Genomic DNA, 21510 nt, shown 5'->3' with positions numbered 1-21510 from the left:
AGCCACAGCCACATCAGATCTGAGCCACATCTGCAACCAACACCACAGCTCACGGCAACACCAGACCCTTAACCCACTGAGCGAGGCCAGGGATCAAACGCGCAACCACATGGTTCCCAGTCAGATTCGTTTCCGCTGTGCCATGAAGGGAACTGCAGGAAAAATATTCTTTTACATAATCACAGTACCATTTATTAATTTCAGTGAAGTTAACATTGATCCAACACTTTTCTCTACTCTGCCATTTGTGTTCCAGTTTTGTCTGTTGACCAAATAATGTCCTCTGTTAACATTTTCCCACCAGTACAAGATCTAGTCCAAGGTTAGGCATTGCATTTCATTACCATGTCTCCTTGGCTTCCTGCAAGCTGGAACATTTCCATAGCCTCGCTTTGTCTTTTATTACATTGACAGTTCAGAAGAATTTAAGTCCAGTTCCCCTACATCCTCACCAATACTTGGCATGGTCAGACTTTTTTTTTTAATCACTGTGTCACTATTATTTATTCACTTATAATTACTTCTTTACAGAAGAAACACTTATTTTTTAACTCCTAATTTGTTTTCCTTTTTGTAAAAAATTTTATAATAGTTGATATACAATGTTTTGTCAGTTTCTGCAGTACAGCAAAGTGACCCAGTCACTTTTTTTTTTTTTCTCATACTATCATCTTTCATGGTCTATTCCAAGAGATTGGATATAGTTCCCTGTGCTATGCAGTGGGGCCTCTTTGCTTAGCCATTCTAAATGCAATAGTTTGCATCTATTAACCCCAAACTCCCCATCCATCCCACGTCCTCTCCCCTCCCAGCAATCACAAGTCTGCTCTCTCTGTCTGAGAGTCTGTTTCTGTTCTACAGATAGATTCATCTGTGCCATAGTTCAGATTCCACATATAGGTGATATCACACGGTATTTGTCTTTCTCTTTCTGACTTCACTTCGGATGAGAATCTCTAGTTGCATCCACATTGCTGCAAATGGCATTATTTTGTTCTTTTTTATGGCTGAGTAGTATTCCACTGCTGGCATGGTAAATCTTTTCAATTGTAGTCATTCTAATAGGTGTATAGTTGTACCACATAATAGTTTTTTGGGCTATATTTGCATTTCCCTAATAACTACTGATATTGAGCAGGTTTTCATGTGCTTATTTGTCATTCCTGTATCTTCCTTGATGAAATATCTGTTCAAATTTTTTGTCCTCTTTTTTTACTGGGTTATTTTCTTGGTTTAAAGTTTTGAGTTCATTCTGGATAGAAGTCATTTATCTGCTATATCCTTTGCAAATATTTTTCCCCAATCTGTGGCTTAGCTTTTCATTCTCTTAAGGAACAGATGATTTTAAACTATAGTATCAGAAAGTTGATCTCCCTGGAGCTGAGGATGTGTTCAAGACTGGCTGAGGAGTTCCCGTCTTGCTGCAGTGGAAACAAATCTGACTAGGAACCATGAGGTTGCAAGTTCGATCCCTGGCCTTGCTCAGTGGGTTAAGGATCCGGCATTGCCATGAGCTGTGGTGTAGGTCGAAGACATGGCTCCAATCTGGTGTTGCTGTGGCTCTGGTGTAGACGAGCAGCAACAGCTCCGATTGGACCCCTAATCTGGGAAACTCCATATGCCGCAAGCACGGCCCTAAAAAGACAAAAGACAAAAAAAAATAAATAAATAGATAAAAAAGACTGGCTGAAAATGGACAGGAGGGTTTTTTTTTTTCCAGGTGGTTTACAGGTTGTAAAACTGGATTGTGGGAGTTCCTGCTGTGGCATAAAGGGATCAGAGGCATCTCTGAAGCACTGGGATGCAGATTAGATCTGATCCCTGGCCTGATAACTCCATATGCTGTGGTGCAGCCAAAAAAGGGGAAAAAAGCCAAGAAAACAAAATGGGATTATAGTGATAATTGCACAACTGCATAGATTCACTGAGTCATTGAATTTTACACTTAAAGTGAGTTTTATGCAATTTTTTAAACTACAATTCAAAAAATTTTTAAATGTTAAAGTTATTAAAGGCTTCTGTGTGTCGGACACTTTACTAACTGCAGGGTATAATATAATGATGAAACAAAAGTCCCCAGTCCGAGTTCCCATCATGGCGCAGTGGAAACAAGTCCAACTAGGAACCACGAAGTTGCAGGTTCCATCCCTGGCCTCGCTCAGTGGGCTAAGGATCCGGCATTGCCGTGAACTGTGGTGTAGGTCACAGATGCAGCATGGATCTGGTGTTGCTGTGGCTTTGGTGTAGGCTGGCAGCAACAGCTCCAATTAGACCCCTAGCCTGGGAACCTCCATACGCCGTGGGTGCCGCATTCAAAAGACAAAAAGACAAAAAAAAAAAAAAAAAAAGAAAGAAAGAAAGAAAAGAAAAAGAAAAAGGGGAGTTCCCGTCGTGGCGCAGTGGTTAACGAATCCGACTAGGAACCATGAGGTTGCGGGTTTGGTCCCTGCCCTTGCTCAGTGGGTTAACGATCCGGCGTTGCCGTGAGCTGTGGTGTAGGCCGCAGACCCGGCTCGGATCCCGCGTTGCTGTAGCTCTGGCGTAGGCCGGTGGCTACAGCTCCGATTCAACCCCTAGCCTGGGAACCTCCATATGCCGCAGGAGCGGCCCAAGAAATAGCAACAACAACAACAACAACAAAAAGACAAAAGATAAAAAATAAAAAAATTAAAAAAAAAAAGAACAGGACTACAGTGGCTCAGGTTACTGCAGATGTGGAGGTTCAATCCCCAGCCTGGCACAGTGGGTTAAAGATCTGGTTTTGTCACAGGTGCAGCATAGGGCTAAGCTGCAGCTGGGATTCAGTCCCTAGCCTGGGAACTTCCATTTGCCATGGATGCAGGCATTAAGAAAAAAAAAAATAGTGATAATTCTCTTTTCCCTTAGGTTGGCTCCGAGGTGCGAGGTGGAATGTCCCACATCAAGTTTCACCAAGACTTTGAGGGTTTACAAGACAAGCACACAAGCAACCTCGACGAGCCTGTAAGTCTGAGATGACTCACTCCACTTAGGACTGTTAATGGCAACAATAACTTTGCTGGCCCAGCTGACAGGATAGGTACCTTTTGGTGATAGCAAATCTCTGTTTAGATCAAACCTAAATTTACGGTATTTCATACACAGAGTGATAGGCTGAGCTGATCACATAGCCGAGTGCCACTGAAAGGAGCAAAGAGCATTGTGTGACATGCGCACATGGTCAATACAGGCGACAGGAAGATGATGCCAAATGATGTGACCATAAAGATCATAAGTCACAAAATAAAACTGGATTATAGTTAGGCTCAAAGAGCAGGAGGCAATATCTAAGACATCTTTTTTTTTTTTCCAGCTATACTGGATCTGATTTTTCTGAATGGAAAGGAAGCTGAGAAGCTATTCAGATGAGAACTGTATTCTGTGTCACTTAACTATAATGAAATGTCACATTATGGTCTCTCTCTTCCCATTTTTTCCTCAATGAAAATTACACCAAAGGGACCCTTCATACAATACAAAGCATCAGTTACAATCTAAGAAAGGATTCAGAAAGAAACCTTTTTCTATTTGAAAATTTTAAAGTAGCATTAAGAAAACATTTGAGGAGTTCCCGTCGTGGCGCAGTGGTTAACGAATCCAACTAGGAACCATGAGGTTGCGGGTTCGGTCCCTGCCCTTGCTCAGTGGGTTAACGATCCGGCGTTGCCATGAGCTGTGGTGTAGGTTGCAGACGCAGCTTGGATCCAGCGTTGCTGTGACTCTGGAGTAGGCCAGTGGCTACAGCTCCGATTAGACCCCTAGCCTGGGAACCTCCATATGCCGAGGGAGTGGCCCAAGGAAAAAAGAAAAAAAAAGAAAGAAAACATTTGAGGAGTTCCCATTGTGGCGCAGTGGAAACGAATCCGACGGGTACCCATGAGGATGTGGGTTCAACCCCTGGCCTCGCTCAGTGGGTTAAGGATCCAGTGTGGCCATGAGCTGAGGTGTAGGCTGCAGATGTGGCTCAGATCCCGAGTTGCTATGGCTGTGGTATAGGCCAGCAGCTGCAGCTCTGATTCGACTTCTAGCCTGGGAACCTCTATAATGCCATGGGTGTGGCCCTAAAAAGACAAACAAACAAAAAAACCCATTTGTTTCTTCCCCCTCCCCTTTTATTTATTTATTTAGTTAGGCTGCACCTGCAGCATGCAGAAGTTCCCAGGGCCAGGGGTGGAACCTGAGCTACAGCAGTGGAAACACAGGATCCTTAACCCATTTTTTTCTGTTAATGGTTATTCTGGCCAACCCTCCAAATCACAGATATGAGGCAACATCTCACCAAACCTGAGACAGCTTCCTCATGTAGGTTTATGACTGGGGCAACCCTCAAACCGTGTCAGCTGAACACATCTACACCATTGCCTCTGCTTTTACAGTTCACAACAAGCTGAGTAAAACTGAACACTTCCATGTGATTTCAAGAGTCAGGTGGAACATGTGCTCCTTCACAAGGGAGTAGAGGGTTTTCTGCTCAAGCCTCAACATGACAAAGTGGCTGCCTATTCGAAGCCACAGGAGCCAAGCAACCTGGAAGAGATGCACGGAGTGTTCCTGCTGTAGGTGGGATATTTGTGCACCTCAAAAATCCAAAAGTTGAAACCCAGTCCTCAGGGTGATGGTGTTAGGAGGTGAGGCCTCTTGAGAGGTGATTAGGTCATCAGGCCATCAGGCGTGGGGCCCTCGTGATTGGAATGAGTGCTCTTGTGAAGAAGACCCCAGCGAGGAGTTCCAGTCATAGCTCAGTGGTTAAAAAATCTGACTAGTGTCCACAAGGATGCAGTTCGATACCTGGCCTCGCTCAGCGAGTTAAGGATCTGGTGTTGCCTTGAGCTGTGGTATAGGTCGGAGACACAGCTCAGATCCTATGTTGCTGTGGCTGTGGTGTAGGCCGCCAGCTGTAGCTCTGATTCGACTCCCAGCCTGGGAACCTCCATATATCATGAGTGTGGTCTTAAAAAGCAAAAAACAAAAAAACAAAAAAAACCCAGGGAGCTGTCTTCCTCCTTCTACCACCTGAGGACACAGCTGGAAGACACTCTCTATGAACTAAGAAGCAGGTTCTCACCTGACAGTGACTCTGCCAGCACCTTGATCTTGGGCTTTAAAAAACCTCCAGAATGCTGAGAAATAAATTTCTGTTGTTTAAAAGCCACCAGTCTATGGCATTTTTGTTATAGCAGCTGGAAGAGATTAAGACACTTCCTTTCCATATTTGGAAAGCCAGACTTCACTGGGGAGTAGGAAAGATTAATGTGACCAATTTCCAGCTGGCTTTGTGTTCTTCTAAAATAACAGTCAGGGAGTTCCCATCGTGGCTCAGTGGTTAACAAATCCGACTAGGAACCATGAGATTGCGGGTTCGATCCCTGGCCTCGCTCAGCGGGTTAAGGATGCAGCGTTGCCGTGAGCTGTGGTGTAGGTCGCAGACGTGGCTCGGATCCCATGTTGCTGTGGCTGTGGTGTAGGCCGGTGGCTACAGCTCCGACTGGACCCCTAGCCTGGGAATCTCCATATGCCGTGAGAAGCAGCCCTAGAAAAGGCAAAAACACAATAAATAAATAAATAAATAAATAAATAAATAAATAAATAAGTAAATAAATAAATAAAAATAAAATAACCGTCAGTACCATAGGACTACTAGAAAGGAAAGCTCGTTCCAAAATAATCCAGATGATCTTACCTAGTAACAAGTATTTCTAGTGTCACGTATGCACAAAGTCTGCAGGCAAGCCAGAAACATACACTGCACGGCTAGGTCTCTGCCTGGTGGTCACCCTTGGGCTCTTTGTGTTCGGGCCTTTCCTGCCAGCTCTTTCAGCAGCGTGGTCCTCGAGGGCTCCTGTTCCCAGGGCCTGTATCTCTGCCCTTGCCTGTATCTCCAGCATCTCATCCTTCCAGAGCAGCTTGGAAATCCAGCAACGTGGTGAACAGCGGGCACTCAAGTATTCTGACCATCACCTTCCCTCGTGCCTTCTCTTGCTCACAGGCTTGCCTCACACCCGCCCTGGTTTATTTCCATCTTCACCACGTGGACAAACTGGCCCAGAGACTGGGCTTCTCAGGACACAGGACAGCACAGCACAGTGGGGTCAGGAGCTGTTTTTTCCACTCTCGCCTTCCCTCCTAATTGATAGCCTGCGTCTGCTTTCCTCCCTTCTGCTCACTGAAACTGCTCCATCTGTACAACCGGTGACATCCTCGGTTGTCAGCGTGGGAGGCACTTTCCAATTCCTGTCTGAGGGTCCCCATCCCGTGGTTCCAGCCCTCACAGCACAGCTCTTCTCTCAGCTACATCCTTCTGCGAATGCCAGACCTGCAGCTTCAACAGCCTGCGGGACACTGGACCTTCCCCAAGCCCTTGAAACTCAGCGTGTCAATACCACACCCACCTGCTTCCCCTCACACCCCTATGTCCCCCATCCACACAGCCAGCCCGGCCCCCTCTTTGTCTTTCCTCAGAGCCACGATTTTGTTCAGGCCCCCCACTCCCTCCGATCCTGGCCCTCCCCCCAACTCCAGGGCTGCGCTTGATTTGGTCCAAGGGGGTCCCACCCCTCCCTTGCCCGTGACCCAAGTCTGACCAATAATACACGCAGTCCAGCGAGGGCTTCTGGGAAGAGACTTTTCCTTTCCCGGACGCTGGAAATCTGATGTGACATCTGGAACTGCACTTCCAGACTGAGGATGACACCAACTCAGAAGGAGGAACAAAAACAGGCAGGGAAGAACCGGAGACTGTGATAACACAGGACGCGGCCGAACACGTCCAGTCGGGAACATTCGGTGCTGGGAGAGAAGCCATTTGCTTAATATTTACATCGATGGGGTTTCTGCTACTCCCAGCCAAAAAGTCTCTCTTCTCTCCTTCGCATCCAGTTCACTGAGGCCTCCTGTCAGTTCTCCCCATCAAACTATATACCACCGCCTCTGCACCTGATGCATCATCCCGCCACTGACCTCCACCCCCACAGCCAACACCCTAGTCGGTTGCTGCCTCGACAGCTCGAAAACGCCTCCCCCGCTCTCCTGCGCCCCCTACCGGCGATCAGGCCTCACATCCCAACGTCCCAGCCAGACCTCCGCTGGGAGTTCCCATCGATGACATCAGTCCCATGCCAGCCGCTTAGCAGTGCCCTCAAAATCCTGGCCACTGCATTCCTCTCTAACAACGGACCTCCCTCCCTCCAGTACACCAGTGTTGGTAGGAGCTGTGCCCTCTGTCCAGGGGCTTCTCCCCAGATCTCCCGAAAGGCGAAGGTCAACTCACCCTTCCCTTCCCTGCGGCCCCCTCCGACTAGCCCATCTACAGCAGCCCCATTCAGCGTGCTTCTAGCATGTTCTATGTTATGACCCTTTTCCCTCAAGACTCTGTCACCTTGTCAAGGCATCTGGTTACCTTTTATTTTTCTTCTTTTTACAGCTGCACCTGAGGCACATGGAAGTTCCTGGGCCAGCGGTCCAATCAGAGCTGCAGCTGAGGTCTACACCACAGCCACGACAGCACCGGGATCTGAGCCACATCTGCAGCCTATGCCACGGCTTGCAGAAACCCCAGAGCCTTAACCACTGTGCCCTTCCAGGGATTGAACCTGCATCCCAGGGCTCGCGATATGCCGCCAATTCCCTTGCACCACAGGGGAGCGCCAAGATTCCCACTTTGGAACATGCCCTGCCTATTTTTTGTGCCTATGATGGTGTGTATTTAAGTTTGATACCACGTGGGGCCAGCTTTCCACGGTCTTACAGGTAATCATAAAAGCACAGAGATGATTTTTAATTAATAATGGATCTATATCACAAGGAACCTGTCACACCGCCAAGGGCCAAATGAATAATGGCTTGTTAACTGCACCCATAAAGCACCAGAACAATCTCTACAGAGATCATATGCACCATACACCACATGCACGCAGCAATTTGCTTTTAGCAAAACTCATTCCTGGAGTTCCTGTCGTGGCTCAGTGGTTAATCAATCCGACTAGGAACCATGAGGTTGCGGGTTCGATCCCTGGCCTTGCTCAGTGGGTTAAGGATCTGGCGTTGCCATGAGCTGTGGTATAGATTGCAGATATGGCTCAGATCCCGCGTTGCTGTGGCTCTGGCGTAGGCTGGTGGCTACAGCTCCGATTGGACCCCTAGCCTGGGAACCTCCACATGCCACGGGAGCGGCCCTAGAAAAGGCAAAAAGACAAAAAAAAAAAAAAAAAAAAAAAAAAAAAAAAAAACCAAGAAAAAATAAAACAAAAAACTCATTCTTCATTGTAATGTTGGTTTAAATTTTATTGCTTCTGTAGATATTTTAACTTTTATAGTTAATTTCAACTTTACCATCGTTGAAAACCTCTAAGCATTAAACATTTTAACCTTATTTTAAGTTTTCAAAAGTGTAAGTGAATTTTATAGTAGAAATAATTTAAGTCAGTACTGGGGCTTGCCAAAACATTTTTTTTTAAATCCATGCATTTTTAAAAATCTCAGCATGCAGAAGTTCCCAGGCCAGGGACGGAACCCAAGCCAGTGACAATGCCAAGTCCTCAAGCCTCTGCACTACCAGGCAACTCCTGTAGTTTTGGAATTTACATCAACATAAACATTTCTTGCAAAAATAAGTGCAACTTGGAGTTACCATCGTGGTTCAACAGAAATGAATCTGACTAGTATCTGTAAGGATGTGGGTTCGATCCCTGGCCTCGATCAGTGGGTTAAGGATCCGGTGTTGCCGTGAGCTATGGTGCAGGTCGCAGATGCAGCTCAGATCTGGAGTTGCTGTGGCCGTGGTGTAGGCCAATGCCTACAACTCTGATTTGACCCCTAGCCTGGGAACCTCCACCCTCCTGTGAGTGTGGCCCTAAAAAGCAAAAAAAAAAAAAAAAAAAAATTAAAAAAAAAGATATCAAGAAAGAAAAGAAAGAGATTAAAACTTATGGTTAGGAGTTCCCGTCGTGGCTCAGTGGTTAACAAATCCGACTAGGAACCATGAGGTTGCAGGTTTGATCCCTGGCCTTGCTCAGTGGGTTAAGGATCTGGCGTTGCTGTGAGCTGTTGTGTAGGTTGCAGACTCGGCTCGGAACCTGCATTGCTGTGGCTCTGGCGTAGGCCGGTGGCTACAGCTCCGATTCAACCCCTAGTCTGGCAATCTCCATATGCCGAGGTAGCAGCCCTAGAAAAGGCAAAAAGACAAATAAATAAATAAATAAAACTTATGGTTACCAAAGGGGAAACATGGGGGCGGTGACTAAATTAGGAGGTTAGGATTAACATATACACACTACTATATATAAAATAAATAACAAAGACCTACCCTGTAGCACAGGGAAATCTAGTCAGTACTCTGTAATAACCTGTATAGTAAACGAATCTGAAAAAAGAATGGATATATGTATGACAGATTCACTTTGCTGTACTTGAAACGTGCACAATATTGCAAATCAACTATACTTCAATATAACTTTTTTTGTTTTTTTTCAGGGCCACACATGCAGCTTATTTAAGTCCCAAGCAAGGGGTCAAGTTGGACAGCAGCTGCCGGCCTACAGCGCAGCCATGGCAACGCTGCATCCAAGCCGCATCTGTGACCAACACCGCAGCTTGTGGCAACACCTGATCCTTAACCCACTGAGGGAAGCCAGGGATTGAACCCGCATCTTCATGGATTCTAGTCGGGCTCTTAAACTACTGAGAAGAACAGCAGTTTAAAAAGAACAGGAACTCCCCCAATATAATTGTTTTAATAGGAAAAAAACTGAAATAGAAGACGGCCAGCTCCCTAAAGTCCGCTACTGCTCTCTTCCAATCACGAGCCCCCCCCATCGCCCACTACCATACTGACATCTGACACACTAGCTTCCATTCACCTGCTCTCTAGAGAGATCAAATGAGGAGTTCCCGTTGTGGTTCAGTGGTCATCTAATCCGACTAGGAACCATGAGGTTGTGGGCTCGATTCCCTGCCTTGCTCAGTGGGTTAAGGGTCCGGCATTGCCCTGAGTTGTGGTGTAGGTGGCAGACATGACTTGGATCCCGCATTGCTGTGGCTGTGGTGTAGGCCGGCGGCTACAGCTCCGATTAGACCCCTAGCCTGGGACCCTCCATATGCCGTGGGTGCGGCCCTAGGAAAGGCAAAAGACAAAAAAATAAATAAATAAAATAAAAATAAAAAATGGAATGTACAAATGAGATCACACAGCATTGGGTACTGACATCTTTCTTGCAACATTGTGCTGGTGAGGGCACATCTTATGTGGAATTTCAGACAGGTCTTTCTTTTTTCTCTTTTTGTCTTCTTATAGGCCTGCACCCACGGCATATGGGGGTTCCCAGGCTAGGGTCAAATCGGGGCTGCAGCTGCCGGCCTACGCCAGAGCCACAGCAACACGGGATCCAAGCCATGCCTTCGACCTACACCACAGCTCACGGCAACGCCGGATCCTTAATCCACTGAGTGAGGCCAGAGATCAGACATGCATCCTCACGGAGCCTGGTCAGGTTCTTTTCCACTGAGCCGTGACGGGAACTCCCAACAGCTATTTCTCACTGCTGATAGCGTTCCATTTACCCATTCTCCTGATGGTGGGCATTTCAGTTGCTGCCCATCTGGGCCTGTTAAATAGTTCAGCTGTGAATATTCTACTTCACGTCTTCTGGTGAACAGGGGTGAGCTCTTTTTTTTGACAGGAAAGTAGGATTTATTGTTGTGCCTGAGTCAAGAGGGGACAGTGCCAAGGCTCTCATGAGTGAGGGCCTGTCATTTGTCCAGAGGGCCACAATCAGGGATGTATTTGACCCCACAGCCACCGGGGATGCGCTGCTTTTCTGCCACTGTGTTTTCAAATTCATCCACATTACATAATCGCCACTTCTTGGAGGTACAGATCTTCTGGCAGCCAGGGAACTTGAACCTGGCTCTGCGCTGGGCCTCGGTCACATGCTCCTTGTTCTGCTGCTGGGTGCAGATGGCCATGATGACTGGGCCCGGGTGTTCCCTGGCCACTGGGCCCCGGGGCTTTTCAAAGGCACCGGCATACCCATCTGGAACCCGGACTGGGGACAGCATGCCAGACAGGAACGTCCACTAGAAAGGACTTTCTCCAAGATCCCCTAGGGCAACCCACAGAGGCAACAGGGTACACATGCTACGAAGGAGGCTGCTGTTTGCAGCCATCCACACGGGGCCCCCACGGGGAAAAGGGCACAGCCAGCTTCACTGGCTGCAACAGATGTATTTTTGTTGGGTATGTTTCTAGGAGCGGAATTACTGAGTCACAGAGTGTCTGTTTAGCATTAAAACATACTACTGGTTTTCCTGCTGCGTTCTGGTTGCTCCAACTGGCTTGTGCTGGCAACTGTAAAAAAAAAAAAAATCTCAAGCAAAGCAAATATCTGCAGGTCACCAGTTTGTTACCTCTGGCCTAGCGCATCCCTGATTCTTACAGGAAAAGGATCTTCAAGGGGTCATTTCGGATTTCAGCTCATCATTTCTTGAATGAGGACCTTGCAATGCCTCCCACTCCTTGGCTAATGGCCAAAGTCCTTAGCCCAGCATCAGATGCTTTCTGCAGGCTGCCTTATTTTTCTGCCTCTTTTCTCTAATCTTCACTGCCCACTGTCCACATGCCCATCCCTGGCACTCTGAGGGCCCTGCAGGGTTCTGCCAAGTCTGCATGTCTTGGGATGTGCTGTCCCCCTGCCTGAGGCTTCCCCTCTGCTTTTACCAGGTCAGGCCAATTTGCGTAGTTTCTCTCTCTACTAAACTACCACCTGGAGTCCTTGGGTAAGTGTCCTATCTGCAGTCAAGGACCATCACCGACTGGCATGGGACAGGTGCTCAGTACACGTTTGCGCCACAAACTTGCAGACTCTCTGATGTTATTTTTTTTGTCTTTTGTCTTTTTAGGGCCGCACCTGCAGCATATGGAGGTTCCCGGGCTAAGGGTCCAATCGGAGCTGTTGCTGCCAGCCTATGCCAGAGCCACAGCAACACCAAATCCGAGCCGCGTCTGTGACATACACCACAGCTCACGTCAACGCTGGATCCTCAACCCACTGAGCGAGGCCAGGGATCCAACCCGTAACCTCATGGATCCTTGTCAGATTCGTCTCCGCTGCACCACGACGGGAACTCCTGATGTTATTCATTTTTAATGCAAATAGGAGAGGAAAAAAAGAAAAAGGATAACTTTTTCATCTTACTCTGCTTCCCCCCAATAGTTTTCTCCAGAGGCAACCACTAGCCTCATGTTCTTGGTCATCTTCCTGAGATACACAATGAATGTATAACTTTATATTCAATAGCTGCTACCGAGAAAATAAGGCGAGAACTGGAAATGGGGAGTTGCAATTGTAAATTGAAAGGTCAGGAAAGGCCTCAACAAGAGGGTGACATTTGTGCATGGACCCAGAGGAGGAGAGCACTGGTCTGAGGCAGAGCATGGAGCAGAGGGACAGCAGGTGATTAGGCCTGAAGCAGGAGCTGCCCAGCCTATTTGAGGCTGGGAGGTGACACGGGGTAAGCAGTGGTGAAAGTCGTTTGAAGCGGGCCAGAGTGCAGAGATCTTTATAAACCACCCTTAAGAACTTTAGACTTTCTTCGGTGAGAAGGGAAGGCATTAGTTATTGATCAGGAGTTAAGAGACTGACTAGGGACTTTCAAAATCCACTTCTTGGGTAAAGAGCGGCCTCATTCTTTTCCGCAGTGGCTCATTATTCCACTAGGCGAAAGCGTCATAGCTTATCCGGGCGTCTCAAATGATGGACATTTGGTCTGTTTCCAATCTTTCTGACTCAAAAGTACTCCAGTGTTTCTTCCTCCCCAAGAATTAATTCCAGCTGACAATTTTCCGATTAAGAGCTTTTTTTACAGTAATCAATCTGCCCTTTTAAACATAATTTTCTTTTGGTTACTTGTGATCTCACTGGTTCCGAGGTTTCCAGCTCAGATCCCCAGCCAGAAGCTCTTTTTCTATCTCGGAAAGATGCTTAGGTGAGCAACTGGTTAAAACGGGCACGAGCTGGATGGCCCTACTCCGCACTTCACTTCTGTGCAGGAGGGACCGGCCGGCCCAGAGAGCGGTTTCGAGTCCTGGGGCCGGCAGCCTCCGGGACTCAGGAGCCCACTAGCCTCCTGAGACGAACCGCCAGCACCCCCAGCCCCTAAGGGAACGGATAACCTAAAAGAAACTGCACAGAAACAGCTGACCACGAGCAACCCAGCAGGGTAGCAGGGCCGCGACTCCAGGGACGTCGCAAAAACCCGCGCCTGCGCAGTGCAGCCCCGCGCCGACTTTCCTTCCCACGACCTCCCCTTCCGCGCCTGCGCACTAGAATCCGCCTCCTGCAGGCCAGCGAGGCTGAAGACCTATTAGCCTTTCTTACCAACTGAGGTGGAAGAAGTTGGTTCATATTTGAACGTGTTATCTCTTCCTTCCCAGTCTGTGAGACTAACTAAAACCCTTCCAACCCAATTCACCCTACAGGAAAGGGACTTGATCCCCGGGCTTTCTTGGCTCTGGCTGGCGCCCAGGTAGCCAGGGGGGTTGTGGGCGGGCTCACCCGGAGACCACGTGGCGGGCCTCAGCCAATCGGCGCTCAGACCGCACTTTGCGGCTCGGCTTCAAACAAACTACCGTGAGGCGAGGGCGGCCCGTGGGGCCCCGCCCCCTCGCCTGGGTCTGGGGCCCCGCGAGACGGCGGGCGGGGTGGGGGCGCCGAGAGCGGGGGCGGGGCGCAGTGGTCGAGTGACGGCCGGCCTCACCTATTCCGGGCGCTGGCCGCGGCACGGTGGGCCCCGCAGCCAATGGGCGTGGGTGGGGGCGGGGGGCGGCCCGGCTGGAGGGGAGGGGGAGCCTGCGGCCGGGGGATGCGGGGGGAGGAGGGGGCGGGCTCCCAATCCGGTTCCATCCGGTTCTCCCACCGCCCCCGCCGCGGGTCCCAGCAGCTCCGGCGGCGGGAGGAGCGGCAGCGGCCAGGCAGCCCAGATTCGCGAAGGCTCTCGGCGCGCCGCGGACCGCAGGCACCCGGCACGCGCCCGCGCCCTCGCCACGATGCCCAAGAGGAAGGTGAGCGGCGGCCGCGGCCCGCACACGCCCCCTCCGCCGCCCGGCCGCGGCGCCCAGCCAGGCAGGCCCAGGCCCCGCCGCGCCCTCGGCGGCGCTGGGCCCGGGAGGCGCCGCGGGCCGGCGGAGGGCGGGCGCGCACCGGCATGGGGCGCGCGGTTCCGGAACGTTCGGCGGCCCGCGGAGCCGGGTGGGAGATTCGAACGCGGCGGCGGGAAGCCGCTGACGTCACGCGGCCGGGTATTGTTCTCGCGGGCGCAGGGCGCGCGGGCACTTTTGTTTGCGGGCTGCGCCCACTCGCTGTCTGCTTCCTCCCGCAGGTCAGCTCCGCCGAGGGGGCGGCAAAGGAGGAGGTAAGAGCCCCCCGCCTGTCCCGGGGTGGGTTCGGTTCGCCCCGCGTCCCGTGCGTCTTACTCATTCTGCTTTTCTTTCCCGAAGCCCAAGAGGAGATCGGCGAGGTTGTCAGCTGTAAGTAAAGTGAGCCCCCTAACCTTCCTTTTCCGTGGGATCCTAGCGCGGGAAGAAACTCAGTGCTACCTTTGCCTTTCAGAAACCTGCTCCTGCAAAAGTGGAAGCGAAGCCAAAAAAGGCGGCAGGAAAGGTAGGTTTCCAACTTCAACCCTAAGAGACCGTGGTGTCTTCGAAATGCCGCGGTGCTACCTTAACGCACGTTGCCGGCGGCGGCCAAGACCTTGACTTTGAGTATCAAAATTGTCTACAGTTTGACGTCATAATCTCCTGGAAAGTCGGGATTTGACCACGTTTAGCACTGTGATTTAAGGTTTTTATAATATGAGTAAAGAACATTTTTCCGGCCTGGGTAAGATATGGTGGATGTAGTGATTATCCCGGTTAATGGAGATAGAATGTATCACAGTAATGCTGCTGCAGAATTTGGGAAACTTAAGACGGCCGCAAATACTGGGAGACTAACTTTGGCTTTCCAGGGAAATCCATTCTTTGTGTTGTGCTCCTTATGGCTAGCGCTTCTCTGTTCGTTGCACGCCTGTACTTCCTCTTGCGACCATAACAGCAAAGCTAGGCCTGAGGCCAGCAGAAGGGAATGTGTATGTGTCTGCGTGTAAGGTTTGCAAGGCAAGGTAGGGGGTCCTATTTTACATGGAGAGAGAGAGCAAGAGTTGTGTTCCTTGAAAACATGGCTAAGAGGAGTCTCAGAGTTTAACCTGCAGTTGTATGCTTAGGAGTTCCCTGAATTATTTTATTGTATCAGACCGAGTTAACGGTAAACAGCATGACCATTGCTTGGAAGAGATTCACCATTGCTTTATTCACGTTGCGGGCTTGGGGGCCGAAGTTGTTCTTGGGTATGTGTTGGTTTGAAAATAACTTGGGAAAGCAAAATGTGTTTATGTCATTTGTAACTTTGTTTTTGGAGCTCTGGGAAGCTCTCCTTGTTATTCAGGGGAAATTCACTGGTGTGATTAATTTCTATTTACTCAAAACTTTCCTGAGAGTTTGCTAGTAGAAAACTCTCCCCTTATAAGTCTTTCTTGCCATCACCCGGTTCCTAAACTTGTGGGTGGAAGCTCAGCACTGCTTAATCAAAGGGTGTCCTGCCCCCTGTCCCGTGGCCATCCGTCCCCCCCCCCACATTTTTTTTCTTTAATCATTGTATAGAGGTCAGTGGTGAAAGTCATTTTTCCAGTAGAAAGCTCTGTTTTGTGACTTTAAGGGTTCAAAGAAGGTATGTGTGTAGTACATCAGCTTTCTCACACCAAAAAGTAGGGAATACATTTGTACAAAAAATAAGAGTACCCGAGAAACTTTATGAAGCCAAGAAAAAATAGTGGCTCTTGTTGCATAGTGGGGGTTTTTTGGTTTTTTTTCTCCTTATTTATCTCTGTCTATATTTTGATCTCCCCTTAAAATTTTAAGTGAAAACTTTGTTCAAATTTTACCTCCGTTTGGTTTGGGGACCACAGAGGTAATCAGCATCTTCCTCTCAGTCAGAGGCAAACAGGTAAGTTTTCACCTTGATGTTCCTTGAGGAATAAAATTGTCAGTTCACTTTTCTCAAAGGAAAAATGATGGGAACAGGGAGGAGCATTTTCCCCTCGAGTTTCTGTAGTGTGGCTTTGCGTAATTGATGGGTTTGCAGACCTTAGACGGGGCGTAAGTCTTTTGATGTGTTGATTACCTTTCTACAGACACCTTGTTTTGTTTCATCTCATTCTCCAGCTATTAACAGTTAGAAGTGGTTTTCAGTCCAGGCTATTGCATGTTCTGTTTTTACTTTTTTATATTACTGTTACAGTGGTTATGAAATCAATGAGAAATCTGAAATCACTTATAAAAGAACCATTAGTTTTGGGGGGGGTGCTTTTTACGGCCACACTCGAGGCATGTGGAGGTTCCCAGGCTAAGGGTCAAATCAGAGTACAGCTGCTGGCCTACGCTGCAGCCACAACCATATCAGATCCAAGCCTTGTCTGTGACCTACACCACAGCTCACAGCAACGCTGGATCCTTAACCCACTGAGCAAGGCCAGGGATCGAACCTGCAACCTCGTGGTTCCTAGTTGGATTCATTTCCTGTGAGCCACGATGGGAACTCCAAAAGAACCATTTTTTAAATACAAAGGGATTATGACACTTGACGGTGCTGTTTATGAGATTATTTATCCCTAAGACACTGCGTTGCTAGTCAGTGTCCTGCCGTCCTTCTGTGTGATTTGCCACTTCTGCTACAGAGAGTATCGCACTGGTGTTTCCCCTCAGGTAACACACAACTTTCCAGGGACGTTGCTTACTTGGCTTGGCACTTGTCTCCGTTCTGTTTACAGAAATGAATATGAGATGTTTGTTACATTTTCTCCTTCGCTATCAGTGGGTGGCATCCAAAAATATTGTTTTATAAAGTGGCTTAATTTTGGACTTTCACCATTGTACTAACACCTGTGCTTTTCGTGTTCTTCAAACACCTAAACAAAAGCGATACACTCTCAAATGATACTCTGGGCTCTTCATTATGTGAGATCCAGGGCTTACCTGTGGCGGGACCGTCAGCCTGACCTCCCAACATGTTGCTGCTTTCAGGCAGATGGTCTTACTGTGAGGGGGACCGTCCTTCGGGACAGTGGTTCGTTGACAGTTTGATGATTGTTGGTGCTTGAAAGCGGCGTGGGGGCGGGCGGGGCGGCAGCAGCGGCTTCAGCTCCGTTCTGTCCTGCGGCGCTGGCGAGATCAGGGGCTGGTTGAGAAGGTGGCGGAGGTCGCGTCACTCAGCTTTAGGTGTCAGGCTGAGGCCGGTGTGCAGGTACTGCCGAAGTTCCCCCTAGCGTTGTCCTGGCGGCTGGGTGGGCCCGAGGGTGTGTCGTTGAAGAGGTGTGTCACCCAACTCGGGCTGCCCCGGCACAGCAGTCGCAGGGAGACTTAAAATATGCTCTCATTCCATCACAGGATAAAGCTTCAGACAAAAAAGTACAAACTAAAGGGAAAAGGGGAGCAAAGGGAAAACAGGCCGAAGTGACCAAGCAAGAGATGAAAGAAGATCTGCCTGCGGAAAACGGAGAAACTAAAAGCGAGGAGGTCAGGAGTGTGTGTGTGTGTGTGTGAATTTCGACTGAAGAGTAAATGGCAGATTGTATGTTTTCATGTAGCGGATAAGACATCTTTACCATGACATTAACAAAGCTTTGTAGAGAGACTCCAAGTGAATGAATAGATGATTTTTGCGAATTAGGTCACGTTTGAAAATACACGTCGATGACTTTGACCAAGAAATCGTGATGTACTCGGAATTTGACACTCAGATCCACCATCTGTATTGTATATAGTATAGGGTTCGTTGATTTAATTGCTGGTGGTTTTATTTTATTTATTTTATTTTATTTTATCTTGTGGTTTTTAGGGCTGCACTGGAGGCATACAGAGGTTCCCAGGCTAGGGGTCAAATCAGAGCTACAGCTGCAGGCCTACACCACAGCCACAGCCACGCAGGATCCGAGCTGCACCTGCAACCTACACCACAGCTCACAGCAACACCGGATCCCTAACCCACTAAACAAGGCCAGGGATCAAACCCGCATCCTCAAGGGTACCAGTCGGATTGGTTTCCACTGTGCTGCATAACGCATTTTTTTTCACATGACCTCATGTTTAAACAAATATAAAACTCTTCTCAAATTGCTATCTGTAGAACCGTTAGTTTTTTTTGGTTTTTATTTTATGGTAAAAAATTTTTTTATTTTCTCCATTGCCTTCACTTGCCATATTTTTTTTCCCTCACTTTCATTTTTTTTTTCTCATTCTGTCCACACCTGCTGCCTGTGGAAGTTCTTAGACCAGGGGTCAAACCTGTGCTGCAGCTGCACCAGGTCTCTAACCTGCTGTGCCACAAGGGAACATTCCCCACTTTCATTTCTAATGAAGAACATTTATATTTCTTGAAAATAACCATTTTTCTAAGATTAAGTAGTAACTTAATATTAAGCAGTTAGAAAGATTGGTGTCTTCAATCTTTATCCTTTTTTTTTTTTTTTTGCCTTTTTGTCTTTTGTTGTTGTTGTTGCTATTTCTTGGGCCGCTCCCGCGGCATATGGAGGTTCCCAGGCTAGGGGTCTAATCGGAGCTGCAGCCACCGGCCTATGCCAGAGCCACAGCAACGCAGGATCCGAGCCACGTCTGCAACCTACACCACAGCTCACGGCAACGCCGGATCGTTAACCCACTGAGCAAGGGCAGGGACCGAACCCGCAACCTCATGGTTTCTAGTCGGATTCGTTAACCACTGCGCCACGACGGGAACTCCAATCTTTATCCTTTTAATCTGTGAGAGGTTTTATCTTAAAAATTAAGTGGGTTGCAAGGTTTTGATAAATCACTTTTTAAGCTAGGCCCTTTTTTTAACATTGGCTAACCAGAAAATGTTTATAATTTAGGTTTTTAATTTTTAAACTCTGTTATTTATGGATCAGATTTTAAACTTATTGACTGTTCCTATGATTTAGTCACTATTTATTTTTTTTAATTTTTTTTTTTGGTCTTTTTGTCTTTTCTTGAGCCGTTCCCATGGCATATGGAGGTTCCCAGGCTAGGGGTCGAATTGGAGCTGTAGCCACCAGCCTACGCCAGAGCCACAGCAACACAGGAGTTGAGCCGAGTCTGCAACCTACACCACAGCTCACGTCAACGCCAGATCGTTAACCCACTGAGAAAGGACAGGGATCGAACCCGAGACCTCCTGGTTCCTAGTCGGATTCGTTAACCACTGCTCCACGACGGCAACTCCTCACTGTTTACTTTTAATTCCTAGTTCTAACCACACATCAACATTGTGATATTAAGATGACATTAGTCCAGTTATGGGGGAGTGGTGGCCTTCTGATACTTTTTAATCAAGCTATGTTACATCTGTAAGGTTACTCTGAATACTGGACAGTTTTCGTGGTGGAAATGATAGGAGTAGATTGTTGAAATGTTCTCATCAGTTAGGACTGATCAAATCGTAACCTTCTTTTATAAGTGACATTGAACTCGGGGCCAACAGAAAGGGCGCTCTGACTCGTGCCTCGGTGAAGGTGTGCAGCGTGTGTTTCCTCCCTGCAGTCCATCACAGCCTCCTTGCACATAGCAGTCAGTGCTAGACAGCACGGCACCTGTCTAGTCAGCGTGGTTGACCAAAAGCATGAACAGATGCGAGATGTGTGGCGTTGAATAAACTGAGAGAGACACTCGTTAATAGTGTTACAGCTCTAACAAGAGGCAGAACAACTTCAGCTGGGAGTGTGAGTGTTGGGCGACTGAGATTTTTTTTTGCTTTTTTCCATCTGCACGTGACCATGGACGTGCCTGAATGTTGATTTTGGGGTTACAAGTAAATTTTAGTGAGTTAGGTGAATTCACAGATACAGCAGCTACAAATAATGAACATTTAATGTATTTTTAAGACCATAGCTAAAATAAGTAAAACTTAGATTGTGTTAAATGCTAAGTATCTCTGACACGGCAGTGACACGGGGTCCGGGTTTAATCACTTTTTATCCCTTGATTTGCAGAGCCCGGCCTCCGATGAAGCAGGAGAGAAAGAAGCCAAGTCTGATTAACAGCACACGCCCAGTCCTGCAGTGGTCCCTGTGTCCCTTCTTGTACAATCCAGAGGAATATTTTTATCAACTATTTTGTAAATGCAAGTTTTTTAGTAGCTCTAGAAACATTTTTAAGAAGGAGGGAATCCCACCTCATCCCATTTTTTAAGTGTAAATGCTTTTTTTTAAGAGGTGAAATCATTTGCTGGTTGTTTATTTTTTGGTACAACCAGAAAATAGTGGGATATTGAATGTGGGAGGCTTTGAATGTCTTGGGTGTCAGCTTAACATTCCATAGATGGGGAGCTTTTATATCCTGTAATACAAAGCGTACTAAATGGTGATTTGGAGTCAGTTGTGCATTTAACGTCTTGAACACTCGAAATTACTTCTCTTCCCATGTTGTTTTTGGTAGAACTGTTTCTAAAGCAGACCAACCTTGACCTTGGCTCTCCTTGTCAGAATTGTGTGCACTCTGTAACACCTTTGGTCGTGGTAGTCCAGTTTTCCTAGTAATTTTGTTCATGTGCTGTGAAAGACTGAACATTTGAGTACGTAGTATATATGATATTAAAATTGTGAATTAGTGGGACTTATGATATAACAGCATATCATCATTCGAAGATATTGGCACTTGATATCCTGTTAAGGAAAATTTGCCTCCAAATTTTAAGCTGTAAAGTCACTGGAATAACTGTTGAGAAAAGAATCACAACTATATGATTTTTTTAGATTTTTGGTACGTATGTTAAGAATTGTGTACAAGTTGAAATATCTGTGTACTGATCCTCAAAACAACCAATAAAATCTCAGTTACGAAAGAACTTCTTGAGGCACTTATATCCAGTTCTGGTTTAAATTTTATATTGTTAAATAATTTCTGCATTTGTTCTTGCCGAGGTTTTTATTAAAATTTTGGAAGAGGAGTTCCCGTCGTGGCGCAGTGGTTAACGAATCCGACTAGGAGCCATGAGGTTGCGGGTTCGGTCCCTGCCCTTGCTCAGTGGGTTAAGGATCCGGCGTTGCCGTGAGCTGTGGTGTAGGTCGCAGACGCGGCTCGGATCCCACATTGCTGTGGCTCTGGTGTAGGCCAGCGGCTACAGCTCCGATTAGACCCCTAGCCTGGGAACCTCCACATGCTGCAGGTGTGGCCTTAGAAAAGGCAAAAAGACGAAATTTTGGAAGAGTGAAATGTTTCATTTTTCTGTAACACTTTCAGGGTATATTTTGAAGATACTTGTGTGATAATATTGGTTTAATGGGAATGGGAACTCCATGCAATGTCCTCTGAAGCAAAAGAAACACATAATTATCTACTCTTCATATAAAGTAAGCTTATGAATACCGAATATATTGAACAAGGTCTGGTAGGTTTGTATTTGCATGTTTTGGGGA

At 47.6% G+C, this 21510-nt stretch overlaps 1 protein-coding gene across 2 annotated transcripts; it reads left to right on the top strand.

Moving 5' to 3' along the window:
- HMGN1 (high mobility group nucleosome binding domain 1) lies at window positions 13756–20939 on the top strand. 2 transcript variants are annotated; one of them, XM_021070990.1, is made up of 7 exons: window positions 13756–13793; window positions 13951–14071; window positions 14389–14421; window positions 14507–14536; window positions 14619–14669; window positions 17489–17617; window positions 20086–20939. In XM_021070990.1, the coding sequence occupies exons 2-7, from the start codon at window positions 14057–14059 to the stop codon at window positions 20131–20133; spliced, it is 306 nt and encodes a 101-aa protein (XP_020926649.1). In that variant the 5' UTR covers window positions 13756–13793; window positions 13951–14056; the 3' UTR covers window positions 20134–20939. The 2 variants fall into 2 exon arrangements, 1 of the variants encoding a protein (XP_020926649.1); XR_002338073.1 differs by lacking the exon at window positions 13756–13793 and having other exon boundaries at window positions 13834–14071; window positions 14389–14536.

Source organism: Sus scrofa, chromosome 13 (assembly GCF_000003025.6).
Source record: "Sus scrofa isolate TJ Tabasco breed Duroc chromosome 13, Sscrofa11.1, whole genome shotgun sequence".
Lineage (NCBI taxonomy): Eukaryota > Metazoa > Chordata > Mammalia > Artiodactyla > Suidae > Sus > Sus scrofa.
Note: the sequence above shows the minus strand (reverse complement) of the source record. Positions and strands in the feature narration are given on the sequence as shown.